At 34.0% G+C, this 20,180-nt stretch overlaps 1 protein-coding gene across 1 annotated transcript in view; it reads left to right on the top strand.

The window, feature by feature from the left end:
- Nucleotides 1–5,521, top strand: part of LOC142352921 (uncharacterized) — a 9,763-nt gene extending 4,242 nt beyond the window's left edge. Inside the window, exons 2-3 of the mRNA XM_075405078.1 lie at nucleotides 4,341–4,431; nucleotides 4,990–5,521. Of these exons, the coding sequence (XP_075261193.1) occupies nucleotides 4,341–4,431; nucleotides 4,990–5,521 (623 nt within the window). The remainder of the gene's footprint in view (nucleotides 1–4,340; nucleotides 4,432–4,989) is intronic.
- Nucleotides 5,522–20,180: the final 14,659 nt, after the last annotated feature.

The raw sequence follows: 20,180 nt of genomic DNA, 5'->3' as shown, positions 1-20,180 counted from the left end.
TGGCTGAAAAATTGTATCATTTTTTTGCCATAATTTTTTGGCTCAAGAAATACAATCTAAAAACCCAAATTAGTCAAAACACCAAGTAAAATATTAAGGATGCATAAAAAGGATAAAACCAAAATCAAATTTAAAGATTTTTTGCTTGAATTTGCCGCAAATGTAGTCAAAACTGCATGGGTTTTGCCAGATTACGGATGCTATTTGACAATAGTACACAACAAGAAGGCTCGGTAATGTGCAATCGCACATAAGGTTCCCACCCCGCTCATCCACATAAGCATAATTGTCTACCAAATGAAGATTCGATAGAAAAACCTAAAAATAATTTTTGGAATCCAAAAAGAAACCAAAAAAAACAAAAAAAAACAAAAAAAAAACAATTATTTTTCAAAAAAGTAGTGTATTAACGAAGAAATAGCTTCCAAAGCAAATAATTCAGTGGAGTAAAAAATGATGCAGTAGATTGATGAGATATGCCAATATTAGGAAAGCGAGTGAAGACGAACAGCAGAATCAAACAACAACAAATTTAATTACGTCAAAAATTTGTGTCCGTTTTAAAAAACAAAACTTAAAAACAAAGTCAACGTACCGTCAGATAAAATTGAAACTAAACAAAACAACTTATAAATCACCAGAAATGATGTGGGAGCGGTCCATAAAAGCGTTTTGTAACAATTAGAGAAAAAGAACAAAAACTGTAAAATTAAAAAAAAAATGTTTTTTTTTAAACAATTAAATTCAAAGTAAAGAAAACCATTAGAAATCAAGTAAAATATCCCGAAGGTTTGCGATTACCAATGTCTTTATAGAAGGGCAATAAGACCTGTCCTTATTTTATTTTTAATGCGGCTAAAAAGAACAACAAAAAGACTACAAAAAAAAATTCAATTAAAACTTGCCAGAAAACGCTTTCGAAGCCGTAAAGCTATATTTTGGCCCTCAAAATATGTTCGAATGCTACTTTGTTGAACACCGATAAGGTATTATGTTACCTATTATTAATTAAACTAGGTAACAAGTAGCCAAAGAAGAGAAAGAAGAGGCAAAATTAGGTAATACTTATTTTTTTTTCGAAAAAACATTATTTCCAAAGACGTGAAAGCCATTGATAACAAATTGAAATAATTAAATAGGTTCGTTTATTCATCCAAAAGAAACCCATGAGATTTGCAACTATCCAGAATATGTCTTACGACTACTTAAGGAACGTCAAATAGGACAAAAACGAAAATTTGTTTCCTTTTTTGAAAAACCCGTGTAGAAGCCAGTAGTCATAACGAATTCTTCAAACACATAAGATTCCGTGGCACCAATGCCTTTTGGCACCTTCCCTTGATAACAATAATCTCAAATTTGGCCTGTAATTAAAAAGATTAGGTAACAAACAAACAATAAATGAACAAAAGTGCGAAGTTAGTTTTTTTTTTGGAAAACAATTGTTTTCAAAGTCACCAAAGTCGTCAGCTGTCTACTAATATCAGAATATCGGCTCATTTATTTTGCCATGAAAAGACAATTAAATCGGGTTTTTGTACAGGAAAATTCATACAACTCAAAAGACAAAGTGAAAACGAAAGTAAAAGACAAAATTATGAAATTCAATAAATTTCTTCAAGAAAGTGGTGTCGAAGCCGTTAAAACCATAATCTATATTTTTAAGCATTTTAATATGATCATTTTAGCCTTATTTTGAGCGCCAATAATGTGATTATATGAACTGTCTATAACGTGATAATGTGACAAAACTAGAAAACATGAAAAATGGGCAAAAATCTAAAAAAAATATCTAATTTCTAATGTGAAATCTAGTTGTATCAAAGCCAGCGAACCATAAATTAAGCTTAAAACCGTTTTACCGTAATAAAATTTGAATCTCAATTCAGTAAAAAGAGGACGCATTCTTTCATTGCTGATACTAAGCTGCAAGTTGACCAAAGTAAGAGAAAAATGGAGGCAAAGTTCAATAAGCCATTTTTTAATTAAAAATCAAATATTTCATTTTGTGACCTTTCATTAATGAAACTAGAAAACAAGTAGACAGAAAAAAGAAGGGGCAAAATTATGTAATACTTGTTCTTTTTTTCGAAAAAGCATTATTTCCAAAAATATGAAAGCCATAAATTACAAAATGAAATAATTTAATAGGTTCGCTTATTCTTCCAAAGGAAACCCATGAGACCTGCAATCATCCAGAATATGTCTTACGTCTACAAAAAAAACTTCGAATAGGACAAAAAACGAGACTTTGTTTCCTTTATTGTGAAAAACCCGTGTCGAAGCCAGTAGTCAAAACAAATTTTTTTTAACACATAAGAGTTCGTGGCACCAATCCCTTTTGACATCTTCCTTTGACACCAATAATGTCATATTTGACCTGTAATTAACGATATTAGGTAACAAAAATAAAGTAGAAAGAACAATATTGCGAATCTTAAAGTTTTTTTTTTATTTTGGGAAAAAATTGTATTCAAAGTCATGAAAACCATGAGATATCTACTAATATCAGAATTTCAGTTCATCTATTGTTCCTTGAAAAGCCAGTGAGACCTGTCATTATACAGGAAATTTCATACGTCTAAAAAGACAAAGAAGAAACAATAGTTAAAGATAATATGAAAAAATTCAATTAAACTCTTCAAGAAAGAACTGTCGAAGCCGTAAAAACGCGTGCTTTATTGTGCTTTATTTCAGAAGCCAATATGGTAATAAAGTGACAAAACTAGAAAACGTGAAAGTCTGCAAAATATCCAAAAATACAAAAATATGAAATCTAGTAGTATCAAAGCCAGAAAACAATAAATTAAGGCTTAAAACCGCAATAAGGGTTAAATTTTAAATCAGTAGAAAGGCGAAGCATTCTTTCTTTGCTGACACTAAGCTACAAGTTGACCAAATTAAGAAAAAAAATAGAGAAAAATTTAATTAAGCCATTATCTATTTAAATCAATTATCTTTAAAAGTCAAAACAACCATAAGCTTTCAAGTAAGAAACAAAAAACATTAGCATGGAGCTGTTGAGGAAGCCCCATGAACCTATCACTCCTGAGTTTTGATATTATTTGTTCTGTTCTTTAATAAGTTTGATAAAAATCGGTAAAAAAAGATGGACTGATTACAATCCCATTTCTTTTTGTTTTGTAACTTTCCAAGATTGGTTCAAAACTAGCCCTGCTAATGCTTATCGTCCATTAGGAACACTTAATTCTATGATTGTTATAGATAGATAAGTTGTTAGTTAAAAATTCAAAATTAAATTCTGCGCTTTTGATAATCAACGTGCAAAGTTAGCAAAAAACGGCAGAGTTCTAATTACTGAGCACTCTCAACAGAATTTGAAGAAGGAATGGCCCCCCTTTGAGTCTACAAAGATTGTATTAGTGTGGTTTTCGGTTTTACTTCCGGCAAAGTCAATCAAAGTGGACTAAAAAAGCTTATTACGTGCTGTTTTTGATGAAAAAGCCTGAATTTTGAAATAATTAGTCCAAATTTTGGACAAAAAATTAAATCAAAATAATCAGCAATACGTTTTTTGTCTTTGAAAACAAAATCAACAATACTATTCTTAAAAATGTCAACAAATTTTTGCAAAATTGACGAAAGTTGAGGCAGAAATTCCGGAGATTGTGATTAAAAACAACGGAGTTCACTCTACTGATCTCAGAAGTTTAGACCTCGATAACTCCCTGTAAAAAAACGAAATTAGAAAAGATCTTTTTAACTCCGTATTCTACGCTGGACAAGCTTTCTAATAATACCAGTCTCAACTCTCTACGATTAATATATCGAACGGCGAAAATTGTCTGAACAAAAAAACCCATTTGAGTATATAGTTCCTCCCCCCTCAAGAGAGGTCGGAACAATAAAAATGAAATCATCATTAGGAGAGAATGATTTGATACTCCACCAAATAGTCATAATGCTCTTCTATATGTTCATAACTGACATAATAGAGACTGAAACCAGTTCCCAGGTTGAGGTGTGTGTTAGTTGTAAGACCCATCAACACCGAATTCAGCCATGATCATGACTTTAGTTTGTTTTTGTTGCTCCTTTTGTACTTATTAAACCTTTTAACTTGTTGTGTACTCTTTTTCCGTCTTTTTTAGGGTTTTTGCTCTTTTTGCAGTCCACTTAGACAATAATCAACCATGATACAGACCATATGAACCATTCTCATATGAACCATAAAAAAATCCGAACTCTCATTTTTTTCTGTTATTTCTAAACTTTTCAATTGCAATAGGAAACATCCTGTTGCGAAAACTGCTCATTAGTTAATTATTGATTGCGGTAGATTGGATTTTCATTTGATTTCTCTTCAATCTATTTTTCAGATCAAGACCTTCGGGTTGAAATTGGAGACTTCTCGGCTAGAAATGACTCAATTGGACTCTACAGTGTCAGTGATGTCTTCATACATCCAAGGTTACATCTTTTGCGTTATACTGCAAATTACAATTGCAATAGAAAGCATATATACTAAAATGTTGTTAAGTTCCTTTTCTTTATCTTGCCCTCATAGTTTTTTTTTGCCATCTGGTAACAAGTTATGCGATATTTGACCAAAACTCATCTTAAAAAATAGCTGAAAATGAAATACAATGGACTTTAATTTCGGTGGGGTTGGGGGTGGGGGTGGGGGGGGGGGGGGCTGAGTAATGCAAGCGTAGAAGGAAATATTTATTCAGTCAAAGTTGAATTTGTTCAATAAGCCCATGTATTTGAGTGAAAGCTACTCAGCTTGAGGAATCACGCAAGCTGAAATTACCTCTGATCAGGCGCAATTTAAAGGAACAAGGTTAGCAAACCATAACTACGAGGTCTGGTCAGCGATAAGAACGCGCGGAAGTCTGGATAATGTCAGATCAGAGGTCATTCTAGGTACGAGACATCGAAGACTTGAGATTTATGAACACCAGATATAGACTTTATTCTAACACAAGATATAGAATTTATAAATGCGTAAGTATAGTTATAATTCAGGTTCCGGCTGAGACCTCGGATGATGAACAACATTGCACTTATCAGAACCAGGTGGCCAATTCTGAACGCCTATTCCAAGTCACTTCCAATTTGTAGCTTAGAAGAATCCTCATTCAATCTAGACAGAACCCTGTTGGGCGCTGTTGGAATGGGTACCACTACCACAACCCGCAGACACCAACAGTACCCAAATACTTTGAAGGAAATTTTCCTAAAACAGACTCTATTCCAGCCGGCTGATCCGGAAAATTTGCAAGCTTGTCCTGTTGATATTGTTTGTACTTTACCCGTTTTCACTGGAAGCAATGTTTGTTTGTTGGACGATGGAGGGGCTTTGTTCAGGTTCGAATGTGGGACTTTACGCCCCCAATGTCTGGTTGGCGTGACCAGTTTTTCCGCTCCTAAGGCTAATACTCCAGAGGAGTTTTGCAATAATGGAAGCTACTTTTCAAAACTTTTGCCTTTTAAAGACTGGATTGATTTCATTTTGAATAATTTTACTTTTAAAAATGCTGTTGACAATGATCAGTAAATTACATTCATTAATTTACAACGTCAAATTCAATAATTTAATAATGCAACTTGCTCAATAACATTTTATAATGAGTGGGTTTTTAAGCTCTATGTCGAAAGCATACCCTAGTTATTGAAGAATTCAAAACTTGTAGGAATCTTACCCAAGGGGAAATATTATGTCAACCTTAATTTTGGTATAATACCCGCAAAAAAATTCCGAAAACTTTGATGCAAAACAAATCAGTTTCAGGCGTTTTTCAAACAAAGACAATTTTTGTCTTTTAATTTTAATCGCAGAAAAAGTTACAGCATCGTCATCTAAAAGAATTCAAAATTTTGCACGAGTTTTAAATTCCCCCGTTTCTAGGTTACATGAACGAATTATTCTTTGATACCCTCAAAATAAATTCAGTTTTCATATAGAGCGGTTGCTCTATTTCTTTCTTCTCTTTGACCTTGATGTTTCTACGTCTATAAAAAGAAACTACGCAGGCCGTTTCACGCATTAGCTAGCTTATCGAAACAGAATCTTTTCTTGTCTTTTATTGATCAAAACAACTGAATTGATTTTCTATTTTTCTCTATTATTATTGACTGGACTATGGAATCAACCAACACAGAGGATGTGGCCAATGGTATCGTGAGTAAAAACAACACACAAACATCACAAATACAAGAGTTACAAACGGAAGTCTCTAAACTTCGTAAAACTATTGTCGAAAAAGACCAAAAAAATGAAATGCTAACAAAAAACCAGAAAAACTTGAACGATAGGCTCAGAGCACAGGAACGGTACTCAAGGCAAGATAGCGTTTTAATCGTTAACCCCCCATTTGATAGTCGAAGTGTACAGGACGTTACCCTCGAAACATTGAAATTTTTTGATAAATTTCTTGAAGTGTACATGGAGAGACCCAGCATCAAAGCTTGCCATATTGTACCGGGTCAACTGAAGTACAACAATATGCCTACTGTTATTGGCAAGTTCATCTACTTTGCTGACCAAAAATAAATTTTTAAGAAAAGACGAGCCTTACGAAACAAGAAAAACGCAATCAATGGAAACAACATCGACATAAACGAGCCACTCCCTGAACGTGAGGCTCAAATCAAGGCAGAGACTACGAAACGCAAATTATTTACAACAACACACAATTGCGTTGTTTCCGTGCTCGTTGCAAACAACTAACAAAAACCTCAATTCGTTCTGGTGAGCGAAATAGAAGAATTAGACAAGTTTACAACTATTAAAAAGCGTAATGTTCAAGACGATGATGTAGACGTCAGATCTCCCGCTGCCAAACGACAGAAATGGTAAAATAAGATGAGAACTAGAAAACAAAATCTGAATCAAAATAATTGTTCTTGATTTGTGTTAAAATGTGCTTTCTGTTTCCATGACTCAAAAATTCCCATCATGTTCAACCGGAAGAGCAATTTTATCTTTTTTTTAGGATTCTAAAAATTAGCATTATTATTGCACCTGACACTACAGAAAACCACCAGCTGGTAAAACCTTTGGTTAGCAAAGTTATCTGTCCTTCACTCTGCTTGTGATTTCCGCAAGTACTCTTTTCGGACTGTCTTTTGAGAAGACAGGGGTTAAACAAGAGTAAATTCGTAATCATTGCTCCTCCTTTCGTGTGATTTACGCGGGAATTGATTCCATTTGATAGTACTATTCTGCTGAAAGTTTTTTTGCTTTTCTTTTGCCTTTTTTGCTTTTGTTTTGAGTTTCTTGTTTTTTTTTCATTTTAATTTTTAAATCATTTGTATACTTTTTACATTAGGCTGTGTCTGGCGGCCTGCGTAGCTAGTTAGTTAATCAATTAAACTTAAACTTCAACTCTTATCGATAAACACGTCGAACTGTTTCCAAATCATGCTTCAAAACATTCGTTCACTTACCAAGAACTTTGATGATCTACAAGTATTACTAGAAAGCCTAAGCGAGAAACCGTCGGCAATCTGTCTGATGGAAACTTGGCTCAAGGAATTCACACAAAATCAGTGTTCCTAGAGGGTTATAGACCTCTCGGTAATATCAACAGAAAAAAGAGGAGGTGGTGTTGCTATTTTTATTAAAAAACCTCTACAAGCAAAAGTTGTTAAATCGTGTAATTTAAATGGACTTCAGGCACTCAATGTGAAAGTTATCGGAACTGTCAAAACCGTCATCTATGTATATTGCATGTATATGCCTCCAAATTCAGTTAACACGGAAACCCTTACAAAAATTGAAAGTTATATTGACAGTTTAATAATAGAACCGCAATCTTATAATATCGTCTGTGGTTACTTTAATATCAATTTTTTGAAGAACAATCAGAATCAAGAGGCGTTGAAGGAAATTATGAATGGAGGTTTTATGAAAATAATTGATGGAAAATAAATCACGCGAGAAACCGAATGCTCAAAATCAAACTTAGACATCTTTTTTTGCAATTTTACAGCAGAGTTAAAAGTTAAAAATAACATGTATATCTGATCATTATTCTGTATTTCTTGGTTTTCCGGCAGGAACACAGATGGAAAACAAACTTGAATACATCACTTCAAGAAACTGGCAAAAGCCTAAGGATATCTCCCTTATTGAAAAAATAATTTTTGTACTGAGTCATGAAATATCAAAACCGGAAAGTTGTGAGAATTACAAGACAATTGATAACAAGTTTGAAGAGCTTCAAATTTTACTGAAATCAATTTTGGACAGATATCTTCCCAAGCAGGTTGTAAAAAACAAAAACCATCACAGCTGGGTTGATAACCAATTGAAAAGAGAAACTGCAAAAAAGAATTGGATGTTCAGAAAAAGTAGGAAATCAAAAACAACTGATAAAGAAAAGTACCAAGAACAACGTAAAAAAGTCAAACGTATGGTGAAAGTAAAATTGAAACAATTTTATTATAAAATAATAGAAAAGCATGCAGCAAAATCAAACAGCATTTTTTTTTCAATTAATAAGAAATCTAAGTGGAAATGAGCGAGAAAAGGTACAAAATCTCAATCAAAAGGAAGTAGACTATTTCAATCACTTCTTTGCAACAATTGGTGAAAATTTGAATAAAAAATTTGAACAAAGTGAGTGTTCAGTATAAATTCAACAAGTTCAATCTACGTTTTTGTTACCAAAGAGCAAAAAAGAAGTGCTTAGAGTTGTCCAGGACTCTAAGTCAGCGAAGACTAAAATACAGCGAAGACTATATGGATCTTAACTATATCTTTATAAAATCTGTAGCAGCTACAATCACGCATTACCTATCCAAATTGATTAACGCATGTTTTCAGGAAGGCATTTTTCCGGACTCATTGAAAATAGCATCAGTAATACCGCTACATAAAGAAGGTGAAAAAAGTGAACCCAATAACTTCCACCCAACATCTTTCTTACCAACTCTTGGTAAAATTTTAGAAAAAAATTGTTCTACATCGCATTTCCAATTATTTTAAAGACTTTGAAATTTTAAACAGCAAACAATGCGATTTTAGGGAAAGAAGAGGAACTGTTGACGCAGTTAGCACTTTGGTTGAGTTGATACGATCATCAAAACATTCTTATACGGAGCACACTTATTGCACATTTTTAGATTTACGTAAAGTTTTCGACACTATTGACAGAAAAATTCTGCTTCAAAAGTGTAAAATGTATGGACTAAGGGTTCATGTATATAATATTTTGGAATCTTATTTGAAAAATAGGAAACTATTTGTACAGTCTGGACAAAGGAAGTTGCAAATGACAGAAGTCAAATACGGGGTACCACAAGGGTCTATATTAGGCCCACTTCTTTTCCTTGTTTACATAAATGATTAAAAAACAAACAGTCCATGCTCGAACTTCATTTTCTATGCTGATGATACTGCAGTTTACACAAAATCAAATAAAGCAAATGCTTGTCGGGGACATCAACAGATCATATCTCAAACAGAAAATTGGCTTAAAATGAACAAACTTACACTGAACACGAATAAAAGTAAAACCATAACCCTTAAGACTAAGCATGACCGAAATGTTGTCTTTACAATGAAAGGAAAGCGCCTTGAAAATCTAAATTCTTTATGTTACATGGGCATAACGATTGGCAAAAAACTATGTTTTAGAGAACACTCGAAACTCGTAGAAAAGAAATTGGTACAATTTTGCGGACTTTTCTATAAATTGAGAAAAATTTTAAATCGCTGCCAATTGATCAAGATTTTCAACATTTATGTTAAACCAGTGGTTCAATACGGGATTTTAGTCTATGGGACTGCCAGTTAAGCTACCATGCAGAAAATCGATTCAAAAATTAATAGAATACTAAGAGTAATTTTTTTTCGAAAGTTTGACTCAGTTTCTCTCATCAGAGAGAAATACAACGGTTTTTCGGCCCAGGAGCTTCATCTGTACGAAGTTTTCAAATTGATGACAAAATGCATAAGACGTGAAAGTTGCATCATGGACATAAATCACTCGATTACACAAAATGAACTGTCAAAACTGTGCTCATGCGAAAAACGAGTTAAAAATGTACCCCTTAATTCATCTCTTACCGAAAACAGTCTGTCAAATAAAATCCGGAAACTGTTAAACCTTTTTCTCAAATTGGATTCTAATTTTGTAACAATAGTGAAAAATTTGAGCGGTGCACAGTTAAATAATTTTGCTCACGAAAAGCTAGAAAACTATTATTTACTGAATGAACAACTCACTAGGTTAATTTATGGCTTAAAATAGAAACTTTATTCAACAAAATTTATGACCAATTTGAAATCATTTTAATAGTAATCTTCCTTTTTTTCTCGCTATCACTTTAATTTTGATTTCCACTAAATAACTTTGAAATAAATAACACGAAATTTCTCTTCCGACTATGAGACGCCTGAAAACGGACTTTATGGTCTAATGGCGATCTTTCTGGTGCTCTTTTTTATATGTATTGATCAACTGTGTAAGTGTTCGATTTATTCTGTAAAGACACCAGTAAACAATGTATTATTATTAATGAATCTTCGAGTCAGAGCTACAAGCCACAGAAAATATGTAAAATGGCTTAATTTTAGCAGCGACTTACACATAATGCAACCGCTGAAATCAGCGTTTATAATGCGTTATAAATATTCATTATGAACATTGTTTTTGAACATACAGAAAACAAACAAAGTTATGCAATTAAAGATGGCAGAAACGGTGAAAGGGGTGAAAAAAATTATAACATTTTTTTTTCTTTACCTAAATTGTGACTAAAATTATCTAAATTTAACCGCATTCATCACCAACTACTTTTACTACAAATTACTATCTAAGCTTAGGTGTTCTTGAAAAAACAACCAGAAATTCATTCATCACGTTCGAGGACGTCCGGTAAAAGAAAATTCAACGAACCCCAAAAACTGTCAAAAAAGAAGGAGTGCAATTACCGACATCGGCAAACTCGACGGCGATTGGGCATTGAAACACCGAGTGACACCTGGTCATTAGAAAAAATGTTCTGGAAACGTAATGCGCAATCCGGGTCGAGACCGAAATGGTTAACTTGTAAGAAGTTGCAACTCGAATGGTTAATTTGTAAGAACTTGCTAGTCGAATGGTTAACATGTAAAAACCTGCAACTCGAATGGTTAACTGGTACGAACTTGCAAGTCGAATGGTTTATTGTAAAAAATTGCAAGTCGAATGGTTAATTTGTAAAAACTTGCTAGTCGAATGGTTAACACGTAAAAACCTGCAACTCGAATGGTAAATTTGTAAGAAATTGCAAGTCGATGGTTAGTTTGTGAGAAATTGCAAAGTTGAATGGTTCAATTTTAAGCACTTGCAGGTCGATTGATTATTTTGTAAGAACTTGCAAGTCGAATGGTTAACTTGTTAGAACGTGCAACTCGAATGGTTTACTGGTAATAACCTGCAAGTCGAATGGTTAACAAGTAAAAACCTGCAAGTCGATTGGGTAACTTGTTAGAACGTGCAACTCGAATGGTTTACTGGTAATAACCTGCAAGTCGAATGGTTAACATGTAAAAACCTGCAACTCGAATGGTTAACTGGTACGAACTTGCAAGTCGAATGGTTTATTGTAAAAAATTGCAACTCGAATGGTAAATTTGTAAGAAATTGCAAGTCGATGGTTAGTTTGTGAGAAATTGCAAAGTTGAATGGTTCAATTTTAAGCACTTGCAGGTCGATTGATTATTTTGTAAGAACTTGCAAGTCGAATGGTTAACTTGTTAGAACGTGCAACTCGAATGGTTTACTGGTAATAACCTGCAAGTCGAATGGTTAACAAGTAAAAACCTGCATGTCGATTGGGTAACTTTTAGGAAATTGCAAGTCGACTGTTTCATTGAAAGAACTTGCAAGTCCAATGGTTTTTTGTGAAAAATTGCGAGTCGAATTGTTAACTGGTAAAAACCTGCAGGTCGAATGGTTAACTTGTAAAGACTTGAAAGTCAAATTGTTAACTTGTAAAAACTTGCAAGTCGAATGGTTATCTTGTAGGAAAATGCAAGCCGAATGGTTAACTTGTAAGAACTTGCAAACTGATGCTTAATTTGTGAGAAATTGCTAGGTTGAATGGTGCAACTGTAAGCACTTGCAAATTTAATGGTTAATTTGTAAGAAATTAAAAGTCAAATGGTCAGTTTGAAGGAACTTGCTGGTCGAATGGCTGATTTGAAAAAACATGCAATTCGAATGGTTAACATGTAAGAATTTGCAAGTCGAATGGTTAACCTTTGAGATGTTGCAAGTCAAATGGTAAACTTGTAAGATTTGGCTAGTCGAATGATTAACTTGTAAAAACGTGCTAATCGAAACTTTAACTTGCTAAAACCTGCAATTCGAATGATCAATTTGTAAAATTACCTACGAGGCGATTTCATAGTTTTTAGGAATTTGCGAGCCGGTAGATTAACCAGTGAAAATTTGCAAGGCGAATGGTTAACTTGTAGGAACTTGCAAGTCAAATGGTTAACGTGTAAGAAATTGTCAAGTCGAATGGTTAGTTTGTAAGAACGTGCATGTTTAAAGGTTAACTTGTAAGAACTTACATGTCGAATGGTTAGTTTGTAGAAACTTGCTGGCAGATTGGCTAAATTGGAAGAACTTGCAAGTTGAATAGTTAGTTTGTAAGAACTTGCATTTCGAATGGTCAATTTGTAAGAACTTGCTGGTCAAATGGCTAACGTGTAAGAGAATGCCAAGACACATGGTTAGCTTGTAAGAACGTGCAAGTCGAATGACTAAATTGTAAAACTTGCAAATCGAATTTTTATTAAGTGAAAACCTGCAAGTTGAGTAGTTAATTTGTAAGAACTTGCTAGTCGAATGGTTAACATGTAAACAAACTGCAAGTCGAATGGTTAACTTGTAAGAGCTTGCGAGTCGAATGGTTAACTGATAAGAACCTGCAGGTAGAATGATTAACTTGTAAGAACTTGCAGGTCGAATGGCTAATTATTAAGAACTTGCAAGTCGATTTATTGGTTTTTAAGGATTTGCAAGTCGATAAGTTAACCTGTGAAAATTTGCAAGTCGAATGATTAACATGCAAGAAAATGCAAGTCGAATGGTTAGTTTGTAAGAACTTACAAGTCGAATGGTCATTTTGTAAGAACTTGCACGTTGAAGCGTTAACTTGTAAGAAAGTGCCAAGTAGTATGGTTAACTTGTAAGAAACTGCCAAGTCAAATGGTTAACTTGTAATAACCTGCAACTCGAATTACTAGTCTGTAGGAATTTGCAAGTCGAATGGTTAATTTGTAAGAACTTTTTAGTCGAAGGTTTAACATGAAAAAACCTGCAACTCGGATGGTTAACTTGTAAGAACTTGCAAGTTGAATGAATTTTTGTAAGAAATTGCAAGTCGTTTGGTTAATTTGTAAAAATTTGCAATCCGAAGGGTTAACTTGTAAGAACTTGCAAGTCGATGGTTAGGTTTTGAGAAGTTGACAAGTTGAATGGTTCAACTGTAAGCTCTTGCAGGTCCATTGGTTATTTTGTGAGAAATTGCAGGTCGAATTGTTTACTTTTAAGAATTTGTATGTCGATTGTTTAACTTGTTAGAATGTCAACTGGAATGGTTTACTTCTCTAACTTGCAAGTAGAATGGTTAACAACTGAAAACCTGCAAGTCGATTGGGTAGTTTGTAAGAAATTGCAAGTTGAATGGTTCATTGCAAGAACTTGCAAGTCCACTGGTTAATTTGTAAGAACTTGCAAGTTGAAGGGTTAACTTTTAGATACTTGCAAGTCGAATGGTTAACATTTGAAAACCTGCAAGTCGAATAGTTAATTTGTAAGAACTTGCTAGTCGATTGGTTAACATGTAAAAACCTGCAAGTCGAATGGTTAACTTGTAACACCTTGCAAGTCGAAATGTTGACTTGTAAGAAATTGCCAAGTCGAATGGTTATCATGTAGGAACTTGCAATTTGAAGTTTTAATTTGTAGGAACTTGCTAGTCGAAAGATTAGCATGTAAAAAACCAGCAAGTCCAATGATTAATTTGCAAAAACTTGCGAGTCGAATAGTTAGCGGGTAAATAACTACAGGTCGAATGGTTAACTTGTAAAGACTTGAAAGTCGAATGGTTAACTTGTAGAAACTTGCAAGTCGAATGGTTAACGTGTAAGAAATTGTCAAGTCGAATGGTTAGTTTGTAAGAACGTGCATGTTGAAAAGTTAACTTGTAAGAACTTACATGTCGATTGGTAAGTTTGTAGAAACTTGCTGGTAGAGTGGCTAAATTGTAAGAACTTGCAAGATGAATAGTTAGTTTGTAAGAACTTGCATTTCGAATGGTCAATTTGTAAGAACTTGCTGGTCGAATGGCTAACGTGTAAGAGATTGCCAAGACACATGGTTAGCTTGTAAGAACGTGCAAGTCGAATGATTAAATTGTAGATACTTGCAAGTCGAATTTTTAACATGTGAAAACCTGCAAGTTGAGTAGTTAAATTGTAAGAACTTGCTAGTCGAATGGTTAATTTGTAAACAAACTGCAAGTCGAATGGTTAACTTGTAAGAGCTTGCAAGTCGAATGGTTAACTTGTAGGAGCTTGCAAGTTGAAGGGTTAATTTGTAGGAACTTGCTAGTCGAATGGTTAACATGTAAACAAACTGCCAGTCGAATGGTTAACTTGTAAGAGCTTACGAGTCGAATAGTTAACTGATAAGAGATCCTGCAGGTAGAATGATTAACTTGTAAGAACTTGCAGGACGAATGGTCAATTTGTAAGAATTTGCTAGTCGAATGGCTAATTAGTAAGAACTTGCAAGTCGATTTGTTGTTTTTTAAGGATTTACAAGTCGATAAGTTAACCTGTGAAAAATTAGAAGTCGAATGATTAACATGCAAGACAATGCAAGTCGAATGTAATAACCTGCAACTCAAATTACTAATCTGTAGGAACTTGCAAGTTGAATGGTTAATTTGTAAGAACTTTTTAGTCGAAGTTTTAACAAGAAGAAACCTGCAACTCGAATGGTTAACTTGTAAGAACTTGCAAGTTGAATGAATTATTGTAAGAAATTGCAAGTCGTTTGGTTAATTTGTAAAAATTTGCAATCCGAAGGGTTAACTTGTAAGAACTTGCAAGTCGATGGTTAGGTTTTGAGAAGTTGACAAGTTGAATGGTTCAACTGTAAGCTCTTGCAGGTCCATTGGTTATTTTGTAAGAACTTGCAAGTCAAATTGTTTACTTTTAAGAGTTTGTATGTCGATTGTTTAACTTGTTAGAATGACAACTGGAATGGTTTACTTCTCTAATTTGCAAGTAGAATGGTTAACAAGTAAAGACCTGCAAGGCGATTGGGTGGTTTGTAAGAAATTGCAAGTTGAATGGTTCATTGTAAGAACTTGCAAGTCCACTGGTTAATTTGTAAGAACTTGCAAGTTGAAGGGTTAACTTGTAGATACTTGCAAGTCGAATGGTTAACATTTGAAAACCTGCAAGTCGAATAGTTAATTTGTAAGAAATTGCTTGTCGATTGGTCAACATGTAAAAACCTGCAAGTCGAATGGTTAACTTGTAACAACTTGCAAGTCGAAATGTTGACTTGTAAGAAATTGGCAAGTCGAATGGTTAACTTGTAACAACTTGCAAGTCGAAATGTTAACTTGTAAGAAATTGCCAAGTCGAATGGTTAACATATAGGAACTTGCAAGTTGAACATTTAATTTGTAGGAACTTGCTAGTCGAAAGATTAGCATGTAAAAAACAGCAAGTCCAATGGTTAATTTGCAAAAACTTGCGAGTTGAATAGTTAACTGGTAAGAACCTGCGGGTAGAATGATTAACTTGTAAAGACTTGAAAGTCGAATGGTTAACTTGTAACAACTTGCAAGTCGAAATGTTAACTTGTACGAAATTGCCAAGTCGAATGGTTAACATATAGGAACTTGCAAGTTGAACGTTTAATTCGTAGGAACTTGCTATTCGAAAGATTGACATGTAAAAAAACTGCAAGTCCAATGGCTAATTTGCAAAAATTGCGAGTCGAATGGTTAACTTGTAAGAACGTGCAAATCGAATGGATAACTTGTAAGAAACTGCAAATTCGAGTGATTAACATGCAAGAACGTGCAAGTTGAACGGTTAACTTGTAAGAACTTGCAACTCGAACTGTTAACGTGTAAGAAACTGCCACTTCGAATGGTTAACTTGTATGAACTTGCAAGTTGAATGGTTAACTTGTAAGAAATTAAAAGTCAAATGGTCAGTTTGAAGGAAATTGCTGGTCGAGTGGCGAACTTGAAAGAACATGCAAATCGAATGGTCAAATTGTAAGAACTTGCTAGTCGAATGGCTAATTAGTAAAAACTTGCAAGTCGATTTATTGGTTTTTAAGGATTTATAAGTCGATAAGTTAACCTGTGAAAATTTACAAGTCGAATGATTAACATGCAAGACAATGCAAGTCGAATGGTTAGCTTGTAAGAACTTGCAAGTCGAATAGTCAATTTGTAAGAACTTGCAAACTGAAGGGTTAATTTTTAGGAAAATACCAAGTTGTTTCGTTAACTTGTAAGAAATTGCCAAGTCAAATGGTTAACTTGTAAGAACCTTCAACTCGAATGGTTAACTTGTAGGAAATTGCAAGTCGAATGGTTAATTTGTAAGAACTTTTTAGTCGAAGGATTAAAATGTAAAAACCTGCAACTCGAATGGTTAACTTCTAAGAAATTGCAAGTCGAATGGTTAATTTGCAAAAAATTGCAATCCGAAGGGATAACTTGAAAGAACTTGCAATTCGATGGTTAGGTTGTGAGAAGTTGCCAAGTTGAATGGTTCAATTGTATGCAATTGCAGGTCGATTGGTTATTTTGTAAGAACTTGCAAGTCGAATAGTTTACTTTTAAGAATTTGCATGTCAAATGGGTAACTTGTTGGAACGTCAACTGGAATGTTTTACTTGTATCAACTTGCAAGTAGAATGGTTAACAAGTAAAAACTGCAAAACGATTGGGTAACTTGTAAAAAATTGCAAGTTGAATGGTTGATTGTAAGAACTTGCAAGTCCAATGGTTAATTTGTAGGAACTTGCAAAATGAAGGGTTAACTTGTAAGAAATTGCCAAGTTGTACAGTTAACTTGATAGAATTTGCCAATTCGAATGGTTAACTTGTATGAACGTACAACTCGAATGGTTAACTTGTTGGAACTTGCAGGTTGAACGGTTAATTTGTAGGAATTTGCTAGTCAAATGATTAGCATGTAAAAAAACTGCAAATCCAATGGTTAATTTGCAAAAACTTGCGAGTCGAATAGTTAACTGGTAAGAACCTGCAGGTAGAATGATTAACTTGTAAGAACTTGCAAGTCGAATGGTTAACGTGTAAGAAACTGCCAAGTCGAATCGTTAACTTGTTTGAACTTGCAAGTTGAATGGTTAACTTGAAAGAACATGCAATTCGAATGCTTAGCTTGTAAGAACTTGCAAATCGAATGGTCAAATTGTAAGAACTTGCTAGTCGAATGGCTAATTAGTAAGAACGTGCAAGTCGATTTATTAGTTTTTAAGGCCTTGTTGCAAGTTGATAGAATAGCCTGTGAAAATTTACATGTGGAATGGTTAACGTGTGAGAAATTGCCAAGTCGAATGGATAACTTGTAAGAACGAGCAAATCGAATGATTAAATTGCAATAAAATATAAGTCGAACGGTTAGCTTGTAAGAACTTGCAAGTCGAATGGTCAATTTGTAAGAACTTGCAAATTGAAGGGTTAACTTGTAGGAAAATATCAAGTTGTTTTGTTAATTTGTAAGAAATTGCCAAGTCAAATGGTTAACTTGTAAGAGCCTGCAACTCAAATGGTTAACCTGTAGGAACTTGCAAGTCGAATGGCTAATTTGCAAGAAAATTTTAGTCGAAGGGTTAACATGTAAAAACCTGCAACTTTGCAATCCGAAGGAATAATTTGAAAGAACTTGCAAGTCGATGGTTAGGTTGTGAGAAGTTGCCAAGTAGAATGGTTCAATTGTATGCACCTGCGGGTCGATTGGTTATTTTGTAAGAACTTGCAAGTCGAAAGGTTTACTTCTAAGAAATTGCATGTCAAATGGTTAACATGTTGGAAAGTCAACTGGAATGGTTTACTTGTACTAACTTGCAAGTAGAATGATTGACAAGTAAAAACTTGCAAAACGACTGGGTAACTTTTAAGAAATTGCAAGTCGAATGGTTCATTGTAAGAACTTGCAAGTCCAAAAGTTAATTTGTAAGAAGTTGCAAGTTGAAGGGTTAACTTGTAAGAAAGTGCCAAGTTGTATAGTTAACTTGAAAGAAATTGCCAATTGGAATGGTTAACTTGTATGAACGTACAACTCGAATGGTTAACTTGCAGGAACTTGCAGGTTGAACGGTTAATTTATAGGAACTTGCTAGTCGAATGATTAGCAAGTAAAAAAACTGCAAGTCCAATTGTTAATTTGCAAAAATTTGCGAGTCGAATAGTTCGCTGGTAAGAACCTGCAGGTGGAATTTTTAACTTGTATGAACTTGCAAGTTGAATGGTTAACGTGTAAGAAAGTGCCAAGTCGAATGGTTAACTAGTAAGAAATTACAAGTTGAATGGTTAACTTGTAAGAAATTAAAATTCAAATGGTCAGTTTGAAGGAACTTGCTGGTCGAGAGGCTAAATTGAAAGAACATGCAATTCGAATGGTTAGCTTGCAAGAGCTTGCAAATCGAATGGTCAAATTGTAAGAACTTGTTCGTCGAATGCCTCATTAGTAAGAACTTGCAAGTCGAATGGCTTATTAGTAAGAACTTGCAAGTCGATTTATTAGTATTTAAGGATTTTTTGCAAGTTGAGAGGTTAACCTGTGAAAATTTACAAGTCAAATGGTTAACGTGTGATAAATTGCCAATTCGAATGGTTAACTTGTAAGAACTTGCAAGTCGAATGGTCAATTGGCAAGAACTTGCAAATTGAAGGGTTAACTTGTAAGAAAATACCAAGTTGTTTGTTTAACTTGAAAGAAATTTCCAAGTCAAATGTTTAACTTGTAAGAACCTGCAACTCGAATGGCTAACTTTTAGGAACTTGCAAGTCGAATGGTTAATTTGTAAGCACTTTTTAGTCGAAGGGTTAAGATGTAAAAACCTTCAACTCGAAGGGTTAACTTGTAAGAACTTGCAAGTCGTTTTGTTAATTTGTAAAAATTTGCAATCCGAAGGAATAACTTGAAAGAACTTGCAAGTCGATGGTTTTGTTGTGAGAAGTTGCCAAGTTGAATGGTTCAATTGTAAGCACTTGCAGGTCGATTGGTTAATTTGTAAGAACTTGCAAGTCAAATGGTTTACTTTTACGAATTTGAATGTCGAAGGGTTAACTTGTTAGAACGTCAACTGGAATGGTTTAGTTGCGCTAACTTGCAAGTAGAATGGTTAACAAGTAAAAACCTGCAAGTCGATTGGGTAACTTGTAATAAATTGCAAGTTTAATGGTTCATTGTAGAAACTTGCAAGTCCAATTGTTAATTTGTAAGAACTTGCAATTTGAAGGGTTAACTTGTAAGAAATTGCCAAGTTGTATGGTTAACTTGAAAGAAATTGCCAATTCGAATGGTTAACTTGTATGAACGTGCAACTCGAATGGTTAACTTGTAGCAACTTGAAGATTGAACAGTTAATTTGTAGGAACTTGCTATTCGAATGATTAGCATGTAGATAAACTGCAAATCCAATTGTTAATTAGCAAAAACTTGCGAGTCGAATAAATAACTGGTAAGAACCTGCACATAGAATGATTAACTTGTAAGAACTTGCAAGCCGAATGGTTAACGTGTGAGAAACTGCCAAGTCGAAAGGTTAACTTGTAAGAACGTACAAGTTGAATGGTTAACTTGTAAGAAATTAAAAGTCAAATGTTCAGTTTGAAGGAACTTGCTGGTCGAATGGCTAACTTGTAAGAACATGCAATTCGAATGGTTAGCTTGTAAGAGCTTGAAAATTGAATGGTCAATTTGTAAGAAATTGCTAGTCTATTGGCTATTTAGTAAGAACTTGCAAGTCTATTGATTAGTTTTTAAGAATTTGCTAGTCGATTGGTTGACCTATGAAAATTTGCAAGTCAAATGGTTAACGTGTGAGAAATTGCCAAGTCGAATGGTTAGCTTGAAAGAACTTGCAAGTCGAACGTTCAATTTGTAAAAACTTGCAAGTCGAATGGCTAATTTGTAAGAAATT

This window comes from Convolutriloba macropyga, chromosome 14, assembly GCF_964194025.1.
Source record: "Convolutriloba macropyga chromosome 14, txConMacr16.3, whole genome shotgun sequence".
NCBI classification, from domain to species: Eukaryota; Metazoa; Xenacoelomorpha; order Acoela; family Convolutidae; genus Convolutriloba; species Convolutriloba macropyga.
Note: the sequence above shows the minus strand (reverse complement) of the source record. Positions and strands in the feature narration are given on the sequence as shown.